This window comes from Gopherus evgoodei, chromosome 15 (genome assembly GCF_007399415.2).
Source record: "Gopherus evgoodei ecotype Sinaloan lineage chromosome 15, rGopEvg1_v1.p, whole genome shotgun sequence".
Taxonomy (NCBI): domain Eukaryota; kingdom Metazoa; phylum Chordata; order Testudines; family Testudinidae; genus Gopherus; species Gopherus evgoodei.
The window spans coordinates 29,093,633-29,103,331 of NC_044336.1; the positions used below are offsets into that span (position 1 = coordinate 29,093,633).

General features: G+C 63.2%; 1 protein-coding gene across 1 annotated transcript; it reads left to right on the forward strand.

Moving 5' to 3' along the window:
• Positions 1–731: 731 nt before the first annotated feature.
• GCGR (glucagon receptor) lies at positions 732–9,398 on the forward strand. Its single transcript, XM_030534479.1, has 13 exons — positions 732–800; positions 1,021–1,117; positions 2,100–2,207; positions 2,749–2,870; positions 3,094–3,200; positions 3,407–3,560; positions 3,651–3,810; positions 5,597–5,657; positions 7,077–7,146; positions 7,870–7,958; positions 8,237–8,375; positions 8,526–8,567; positions 8,778–9,398. Exons 1-13 carry the CDS (start codon positions 747–749, stop codon positions 9,051–9,053), a joined length of 1,479 nt encoding a protein of 492 aa, XP_030390339.1. The 5' UTR covers positions 732–746; the 3' UTR covers positions 9,054–9,398.
• The last annotated feature ends 301 nt before the right edge of the window (positions 9,399–9,699 follow it).

Here is a 9,699-nt window from a genome sequence, read left to right on the forward strand (position 1 = left end):
GCCCCCATAGTTCCCATTGGCCATGATTCCCAGCCAATGGGAGCTGTGCAGCCGGTGCTTGCAGCGGGGGCAGCATGCAGAGCTCCCTGGCTGTCCCTATGCCTAGGAGCTGGAGAGGGGACATACCAATGCTTCCAGGAGCCACAAGGAGCCACAGCAGGCAGGGAGCCTGCCTTAGCCCCGGTGTGCTGCCAACTGGACTTTTAACGACCTGATCAGTGCTGACCAGAGCTGCCTGGGACACTTGGCAACCCTACCAATGGCTACTAGCTCTCCCCATGGGCTCCCATTACAGGGCCTGGTGTCTGCATCCCTACGGCGACTGGCACAGGTCCCTCCCACAGGCCTGACCCTGCCAGGGCTGAGCACCTTTGCTCCCGCGACCAGGGTGAGATTTCAGAGAGCTCAGCGAAGGTCTCAGCAGCAGCTGTGCCTCCTGCATCGGGTCCTGCCAGCACGTGGCTGGGCCCAGTGTGCAGCCCCCCGGGCCCTAGACTCAGCCAGTGGCCACCCAGCGAGACAGCACTGCACTTCGCCCTATCTGCACCACAGTGTGCAGGCTGGGCCCCTGGCAGCGCAGCCCCCTCCCCATCTGCAGAGCGTCCCAAGCACTCTCTGCCTTTGTCTCATGCAGGGTTTCCTGTGAGCCGGGCCAGGAGCCCGGGGAGCAGCCAGACCTAGGCCGTTCTGTAGGCAGCAGGTCGCTTCAGGCCATTCCCGATGCGGTTTTGCAGCCCTACAGAGGGATGTCCCAGCCGCGCCTGCTCAGCCTCCTGCTGGCGCTGGTCTTCTACTGCCAGGTAAGGGCTAGGCCAGCCCGGCTTCTCCCGTGGGGCTCTGGGCCTGCCGTGCCTGGGGATGGCTCTGTCATGCCCAGCTCCTTGCTGGGCGGAGCTGGAGTGGCTGAGGCTGAGGAACGGCAAGGGAATCCCTGGTCTCTGGGGCCCTGCCCACTCTTCTCTGGCCCTGTGGGGGTGCTGCTGGCTGGTCGCTGACGGGCCCTCCGTGTACCCTGTCCAGGGACATTCAGCCCAGATCATGGATTTCCTCTTTGAGAGCTGGAAGGCCTACAGCGAGGAGTGTCACCAGAACATGAGCCTGCAGCCCCCACCCACAGGTGAGAGCCACGTGCCCAGCCCCAGGTGAGCATGAGCCCTCTATGCCTCCCCTCCCCCGCACAAGGGGCAGCTGATACAGCCGGGTGAGCCTGGGAGTGCAGGGGCAGGGAACAGATCCTCCACCCCTGGGGTGTGCTGGGGTCGGGAACAGCTGCCTGGGCAGGGGAGCGGGTGGCAGAGGAGAATGGGACCGTGGGCTTCCTGCCCCTTCAAAGGTGGTGGTATCAGGCCCTGGCGCGGCACAGACCTCAGGAGCTCACGTGGCCTGGAGACAAGCAGCATGCACGGGGGGGGGCCATGGGGAGCAATGCCAGGGGCACAAGGGGATGGGGGGGGCAATTCCAGGGGCATATAGGGGAGTGAGGGGGCAATTCCAGTGGCACAGGGGGGAGTGAGGGGGGCAATTCAAGCAGCATATGGGAGGGTGAGGGGGCAGTTCCAGCAGCACACAGGGGTCAAGCGGGCAGTTCCAGGGGCAGATGGGGGAGCGAGGGGGCAGTTCCAGGGGCACACGGGGGAGTGAGGGGGCAGTTCCAGGAGTTCATGGGGGTCAAGGGGGCAGTGCCAAGGGTACATGGGGGGTGAGGGGGCCGTTCCAGGGGCACACGGGGGAGCAAGGGGGCAGTTCCAGGAGTTCATGGGGGTCAAGGGGGCAGTGCCAAGGGTACATGGGGGGTGAGGGAGCAGTTCTGGGGCACATGGGGGAGCAAGGGGGCAGTTCTGGTGGCACACAGGGGTCAAGGATGCAATTCCATGGATGCACGGGGTGGCATTCAGGGTTAGTTTTGTAACTATAGAAAACTATTGATTCTACCTGCTCTCCCCCCAACTCCACCAATGGTCCCTCAGTTGCCCCCTCCACTGCCCCCCAGTGGCCTCTCAGCCAGGGGGGCACCCATTATGGGTGGGGCTGGATGGCAGGGGGCTGGCAGAGCCACTGTGACCCCCCATCTCTGCTTAGGGCCTCTCTTCTCCCTGCAGAGCTGGTCTGTAACCGAACCTTTGACAAGTTCTCTTGCTGGCCCGACACGCTGCCCAACACCACAGTCAACGTCTCCTGCCCCTGGTTCCTGCCCTGGCACAGGAAAGGTAACTGCCTGGGGCTGGCCCCTGGCCCGGCCGCGCTGTCCTGTCCTGCTGGGCACACATTGTACGTGAGCAGCAGCTGCCATCTGCCCTCCCTGGGCTCCGGGGAGCTCCTGTGGCTCGCAGTGCCAGGAGCTGTGGGAGGGAGTGCTGAGGAGAGCCCTGTGCTGGCTGGGGAGGCAGGGGATGGCATGTGGGGTGGGGAGCCGGGATACTCACTGCCTGACCCTCGGCTGCCCCAGCTGGCTAATGGGGCAGGGCAGGGTTCATTGGCTCTGGGCGCTGTTGGCCATTCAGGACCCTATCACTGGCAGCAAGGATGGACATGGCGGGGATGGGACCAAGAAGTGTGGGGCATGGAGGACTAGCCAGCAGGGCCAGTGAGGAGTGCAGGGGCTCCAGCAGGTCTGAGGAGGGAGGGGCATGCATGGGGGGCTGACATGGGCAGACTGGGGGGACTGGCAGGGAGAGCACAGGGGCCCGGTGTGGGGAGCACAGAGGTGTCTAACCAGCCGGTTCTCCATGTCCCATCTCCTCCCCGCAGTGAAGCACAGATACGTCTTCAAGAAGTGTGGGCCAGACGGGGAGTGGGTGAAGCGCCCCAATGGGCAGCCCTGGCGGGACAGCACGGAGTGTGAGATGGACGCAGAAGATCTCGAAGCCCAGGTCACTGGGGGCAGGACTGGGGCCGGGCTGAGCCTTGCAACCCCCATGGAGTGCCGTGAGCAAGTCTCAGCTTAGCCCCACAGCAGCTGGGAGTTTGGGATGGCCCAGCAGCTTTGCCTCCCACGGCATACGGGCCGTTCCCATGCCTGGGCTCTGTCGCTCCAGGCCACGGACAGATGGTCCTGCCCAGCCCTGCTCAGCAGCTCTCTCCCTCTCTTTCTAGGATAAATTTGCCAAAACCTACGGCAGCTTTAAGATAATGTACACGGTTGGCTACTCAGTGTCCCTGGGCACCCTGCTCCTCGCCCTGGCCATCCTGCTGGGCTTCAGGTAGGGGCTGAGGGGAGAACTGCACTTAAGAGCCAGGGAGGGAGGGGCTGAGAGGCAGCCAGAAGAGGGACCTGGGGGTTGGGGGGACTTGGGAGCTGGGGCCATGGCTGGGGTAGCTGGGGCTGTAGGAGCCAGGGTGGGCAGTGGTGGGCACAGGCTGGGCACGGTCCTTGCTGGACACTGACTGGGGCCCCTGCTTTCGGCAGCAAACTGCACTGCATGCGGAATTACATCCACATAAACCTCTTCGCCTCCTTCGTCCTGAAAGGGGTCTCGGTGCTGGTGATCGATGCCCTGCTCAAGACCCGCTACAGCGAGAAGATTGATGACTACAACGTGGGCATCTGGCTCAGCAATGAGGTGATCTCCCCAGCCCCTTTGCCATGCTAGGAGCTCTGTGGGGCCAGTGCCTTACTGAGCCCCCCACACTGACTCCCACCCCTCCCCCAGGCCGCTGCCGGCTGTCGAGCAGCCACCGTCTTTATGCAGTATGGCATCGTGGCCAACTACGGCTGGCTGCTGGTGGAGGGAATCTACCTCCACAACCTGCTGGTGCTCGCTGTCTTCTCCGAGCGGAGCTACTTCACCCTCTACCTGTGCATCGGCTGGGGTGAGCGCCTGGGCACCGGGGACAGGCACTAGCCATGGCACACTGCGCCTGGGCACAGGGGTCGGGCACCAGCCACGGCACACAGTGCCTAGGCATGGGGGGGATAGGCACCAGCCATGGCACAGCGCCTGGGCACAGGGGGATGGGCACCAGCCACGGCCCAGAGCCTGGGCATAGGGGGATGGGCACCAGCCACGGCCCAGAGCCTGGGCACGGGGAATGGGCACCAGCCATGGCACAGCGCATGGGCACGGGGGTTAGGCACCAGCCATGGCACACAGGCTGGGCACAGGGGGACAGGCACCAGCCATGGCACACAGAGCCTGGGCACGGGGGATGGACTCTAGCCACAGCACAGTGCCTGGGCACGGGGGGTTAGACACCAGCCACGGCACACAGGCTGGGCATGGGGGGGATGGGCACCAGCCATGGCACACAGAGTCTGGGCACAGAGGAACAGACACCAGCCACAGCACGGCTCCTGGGCACGGGGGGTCAGGTACCAGCCACAGCACACAGGCTGGGCATGGGGGGAAGGGCATCAGCCATGGCACACAGAACCTGGGCACGGGGGACAGACACCAGCCACAGCACAGCGCCTGGGCACAGGGGATGGGCACCAGCCACAGCACAGCGCCTGGGCACGGGGGGTCAGGCACCAACCACAGCACACAGGCTGGGCATGGGGGGATGGGCACCAGCCATGGCACACAGAGCCTGGGCACGGGAGACGGACACCAGCCACAGCACAGCGCCTGGGCACAGGGGTTCAGGCACCAGCCATGGCACACAGGCTGGGCATGGGGGGAAGGGCACCAGCCATGGCACACAGAACCTGGGCACGGGGGACAGACACCAGCCACAGCACAGCGCCTGGGCACAGGGGATGGGCACCAGCCACAGCACAGCGCCTGGGCACGGGGGGTCAGGCACCAACCACAGCACACAGGCTGGGCATGGGGGGATGGGCACCAGCCATGGCACACAGAGTCTGGGCACAGAGGAACAGACACCAGCCACAGCACGGCTCCTGGGCACGGGGGGTCAGGTACCAGCCACAGCACACAGGCTGGGCATGGGGGGAAGGGCATCAGCCATGGCACACAGAACCTGGGCACGGGGGACAGACACCAGCCACAGCACAGCGCCTGGGCACAGGGGATGGGCACCAGCCACAGCACAGCGCCTGGGCACGGGGGGTCAGGCACCAACCACAGCACACAGGCTGGGCATGGGGGGATGGGCACCAGCCATGGCACACAGAGCCTGGGCACGGGAGACGGACACCAGCCACAGCACAGCGCCTGGGCACAGGGGATGGGCACCAGCCACAGCACAGCGCCTGGGCACGGGGGGTCAGGCACCAACCACGGCACACAGGCTGGGCATGGGGGGATGGGCACCAGCCATGGCACACAGAGCCTGGGCACGGGAGACGGACACCAGCCACAGCACAGCGCCTGGGCACAGTGGTTCAGGCACCAGCCATGGCACACAGGCTGGGCATGGGTGACAGGCACCAGCCACGGCACAGCACCTGGGCACGGGGGGGGGGGGAACGGACACTAGTCACGGCACAGCATCTGGGCATGGGGGAATGGGCATCAGCCACGGCACAGCGCCTGCCCAGAGGTGCAAAGACCATGCTAGGGTGAGGTTGGCATGTTGGGCGCAGTGACTGCTTTCCATCCCAGGACATGCACCTGGTGCCCGTCTCAGCCTGTGGCCCCTGGAGGAGCTGCCCCACTATGTGTCTCACCTGCTTCTGTCTCTTCTTTGTCCCCAGGGGCCCCGGTCCTGTTCCTCATCCCCTGGGTGGTTGTGAAATTTTTATATGAAAACATTCAGTAAGTAGAGCCACGCGTGTGCAAAGTGTGGGAGTGTGAGCTATGTGAGGTGTGGGCATGCAAAGTGTATGGGTGTGCAAGGTGTGGGCACATGCAGTGCATATGTGAGGTCTGTGGGTGTGATGTGCCAGGTGTGGGCACACAACGTGAAAGTACAAAATGTGGGCATGCACAGGCTGCATGTGTGACATGTGGACATGCAAAGTATATATGCAAGATGTGGGCACATGAAGTGTGAGTGCAAGGTGTGGAAGTGTGAGATGTGTGTGTCTGAGGTGTGGGCATGTGCCAGCTGCATTTGCGAGGTGTGGGCATGAGGCAGCTGTGTGTGGGAGACATGGGCGGGCTGCGCATGCAAGGTGTGGGCGTGGGCAGGCCATGCATGCAAGGTGTGGGTTTGCGCCAGCTGTGCGTGTGAGGTATGGGTAGGCCATGCTTGCAAGGTGTGGGTGTGCACAGACTGTGTGTGAGTGGTGTGGGTGTGCGGAGGCTTCATGTGCGAGGTGTAGTGTGTGCAGGCTGCATGTGCGAGGTGTCGGTGTGCACAGGCTGCACATGTGAGGTGTGGGTGTGTGCAGGCTGTGCGTGCGAGGTGTGAGAGTGCACATGCTGCATGTGTGAGGTGTGAGGGTGCACAGGCTGCGCATACAAGGTGTGAGGTGTGGGTGTGTAAAGACTGTGGGTGTGAGGTGTGGGTGTGCGCAGGCTGCACGTGTGAGGTGTGGGTGTGCACAGGCTTCATGTGCAAGGTGTGGATGTGCACAGGCTGCGTGTGCGAGGCATGGGAGTGTGTTTGTGAGGTGTGGGGGCAGCAGTGGCAGGTGGCTGAGGTGCTGCTCAGACCAGGAGCTGTGTAAGCGTCACTCCGTGGGTCATACAACTATCCCGAGAGGCCGAGTGAATGACAGCACGGGCTGTGGCAGGGCTCCCACCGGTCTCTGGCTAGAGACTGCGCTGAGCCTGAATGTGGGGGCAGATTAGCCCCCAGCCTTTCCTGCGGGATTCAAATACCTCCCTCTGAATCAGCTGCTGCCAGCCTCTGCTGGATACGGGCACAGGGTGGATGGGCCTAGGTCTGACCCATCTGTCTAGTGCTGTGCATGGGGGTTCATTGGGGCACCGGCATCTGTAGTTGTCTGCTTGCCCGGCAGAGGCTGTGTACAGTCTGTGTGCTCACGGGAGTGGTGTCTGTGCCCGTGTGGGCAAGGGGCCCACGTCCAGGCAGGACCAAGTCTGTGCCTGTGGGTGAGCCCTGGCCTGGTTCACACCTCCTTGGCCCTTGTGTTACCTGGAAATCCCTGCCAGGAACCTTATACCACCTTGTGCTAGGGCTGGGCTGATCTTCCTGACACGGGGCACATGGCACATTGATACAAAGGTGCCATTTCCCCCAACACCTCCCTCACTCTCACCTCCCAGGTGCTGGAGCACCAACAACAACATGGGCTTCTGGTGGATCCCCCGCTTCCCTGTGTTCCTGGCCATCCTGGTAAGTCTCAGCCCACCCTGCCCCATCTCGCCTCTCCTCACCCCGGGCCTTTCCCCTCTCCGCATCGCGGGCCCCCTCCCCTCTCTGCACCACCGGTCCCCTCCCCTCTTTGCACTACCGGTCCCCTCCCCTCTCCACACTGCAGGCCCCCTCCTGTGCGATGCTCCCCCTCTCTCCCCTCCATCCAACCCAGACACCCCATCCTCCTGCCCGGCACACACCCATTCCCTCTCTTGCACACCCCAGCTGCTCACAGATCACAACATCATATTCAGCTTCTTTGGCCTCCTGCTCATGGGGCTGTTGGACTGCAGTCAGGGTGCATTTTCCCACTTTGGTACACAGCAACCATGTCCAGATGAGTCATGTCTTTTAAATGAGAGCAAGTCTCCCAGAATCACATGACTCCAGGAGCTGGGGCTTTCAGAAAAACACCAAATGTTGTGAGAGTTGGTGACACTGAGTTCCCCTGCATGGCTGCCCTACCCTGCCCAGACAGAGCCCCACCGCAGACAGGGTCCCTTTTGTCCTGCACTGGCTGCCTGGGGCTGACTAGACTCCCCCGGGTGCATCTGGGACAGGGCTGGGCACAGTCACCTCTTCCCAGTGATACTTCATGAGGCTAGGGTCACCAGCCCCACAAGGACTCCCTTGCTGGGGTGGGGACTCTCCAGTCTCTGGCCTCCATCCCCATCTGCCTCTCACCTTATTTCTCCCTTTCAGATCAACTTCTTCATTTTCATCCGCATCATCCAGATCCTGGTCTCCAAGCTCCGTGCCCACCAGATGCGCTACACAGATTACAAATTCCGGTGCGTACTGGGGGCCGGCCAGCTCCCCTGGGCCTCACCCTGCGCTTGGCCAAGCTCTCCCGCTCACACCTTGGGGAGGCTACTGCCTCACAGGCCCCATGCTCTGTGTGCATGTGCCCACTGCCCTGTTGTGCCAGAGGGGGCTCTGTGTGCCCATGGGACCCGGCTCTGTACCTGTGGTGCCCGTCTAACGATGGGGCCCCATATCTGTAGCATCTGAAGGGGGAGGCGAAATGGGTGGGGAATGGCTGGCTCTGATTGGTCAGGCTCCTTGGCAGGCTGGCGAAGTCCACACTGACGCTGATCCCGCTGTTGGGCATCCACGAGGTGGTGTTTGCCTTCGTCACGGATGAGCATGCCCAGGGTACCCTGCGCTATGTCAAGCTCTTCTTCGACCTCTTCCTGAGCTCCTTCCAGGTGAGCTGGGCCTGGCACCTGAGCAGGGCGCCCTCAAGCACCCTCTTGCCCAGCCTCTGTGCTCTGTGGCCTCCCCTCCCATGACCCGGGGGAAGTGGGTCAAGTGGCCTGGGCCATGCCCCTCTCATGTCCTCTCTTCTTGCTGCCTAGGGGATGCTGGTGGCCATTCTGTACTGCTTTGTCAACAAGGAGGTGAGTGCGAGCACCCATGACTGCGTCTGCCCAGGACCCCGTACCTGCATTCTGCAGCGCAGGCCTGGTGGAGAGAACTCTGCTGCCCTGTGCCATCTGGGCCCCAGCAGGGGCTCTGGGCTTGGCCTGGCCTGGCTTGCTCTGGGGGAGGCGGAAAGCTGGCTGTCGCAGGCCCGGGGCCATGCTCACGCTGTCCGGGGCTGTTTGCAGGTGCAGTCGGAGCTGCTGAAGAAGTGGCAGCGCTGGAAGCTGGGCAAGGACCTGGAGGAGGAGTACAAGCACACGTACAGCCAGACCCCCAATGCTCGCAACGGGGGCAGCAGTACTTATGAGAAGCACAGGCTGGTGGGCAGCTGCATCACTGGGCTGGGGCGGAGTCAGCCCACAGCGCACACCAGCACCCACTACCTCGAGAAGACGGGCTGCAGCACCACCGAGAGGCACCAGTGCTACGAGTTCCCCGAAACGGCCGCCAGCAACTTCTGAGCTCACCCCCCGCCACGCAGCCAGGGTGCTAGGCCCACGCCCGTCGCGAGCAGGCTCTGCTGGGCAGGGAGAGGGAGCCAAGGGCTCAGGCATCGGGCTTGCAGGGACATAAAGCAAGAGGCAGTGCCTTTCAGCCCTTCCTGGGGTGTCCGGGGATCGGGGTATACACCAGGGTGTCAGGGCCTGACGACAGGCATGCTGAGAATGGAGCGTGTCCTGCTGCCCCTCTCCATCCTTTGGCAGCATGTGCCAGGTGGGCAAGGGATGGTGTCTGTGCACAAGGTCTGCACCCCAGCACAAGTCCACATGGAGGGCACAGCACCCTGTGCCAGCCTGGCAGGGTGTAGGGAGCTTGGGAACAGTGCCCGCTGGAGCGTGGGGGCAGGGTGTCTGCCTGCTGGGCTGTGTGTGCAGCTGCTGCCCACCAGCTCCTGTGCCCGAGGTTAATTTATCTCTGCAGTAGCTATGTAAATAGGCATGGGGGCCGCGGGGCGGGCTCTGTTTGCATCTGTCTGTGCGTGGCGCGGCACATCACTCCGGAGGATGTGGGCACCAATAAACCCTGGGGTGTGTCTCATGGCAGCGAGGGTCTGAAGCTTCCTCACTGGGAGCTGAAGGGGCTGGGGGAAGGGGAAAGGCTGGCACA

Coding starts and splice junctions, on each gene's coding strand:
- GCGR (XM_030534479.1), top strand. CDS start 747: ATGTCCCAGCCGCGCCTGCTCAGCCTCCTGCTGGCGCTGGTCTTCTAC. Junction 3,561..3,650: donor GCATCTGGCTCAGCAATGAG/GTGATCTCCCCA, acceptor CCCCTCCCCCAG/GCCGCTGCCGGCTGTCGAGC. Junction 8,568..8,777: donor ACTGCTTTGTCAACAAGGAG/GTGAGTGCGAGC, acceptor GGCTGTTTGCAG/GTGCAGTCGGAGCTGCTGAA.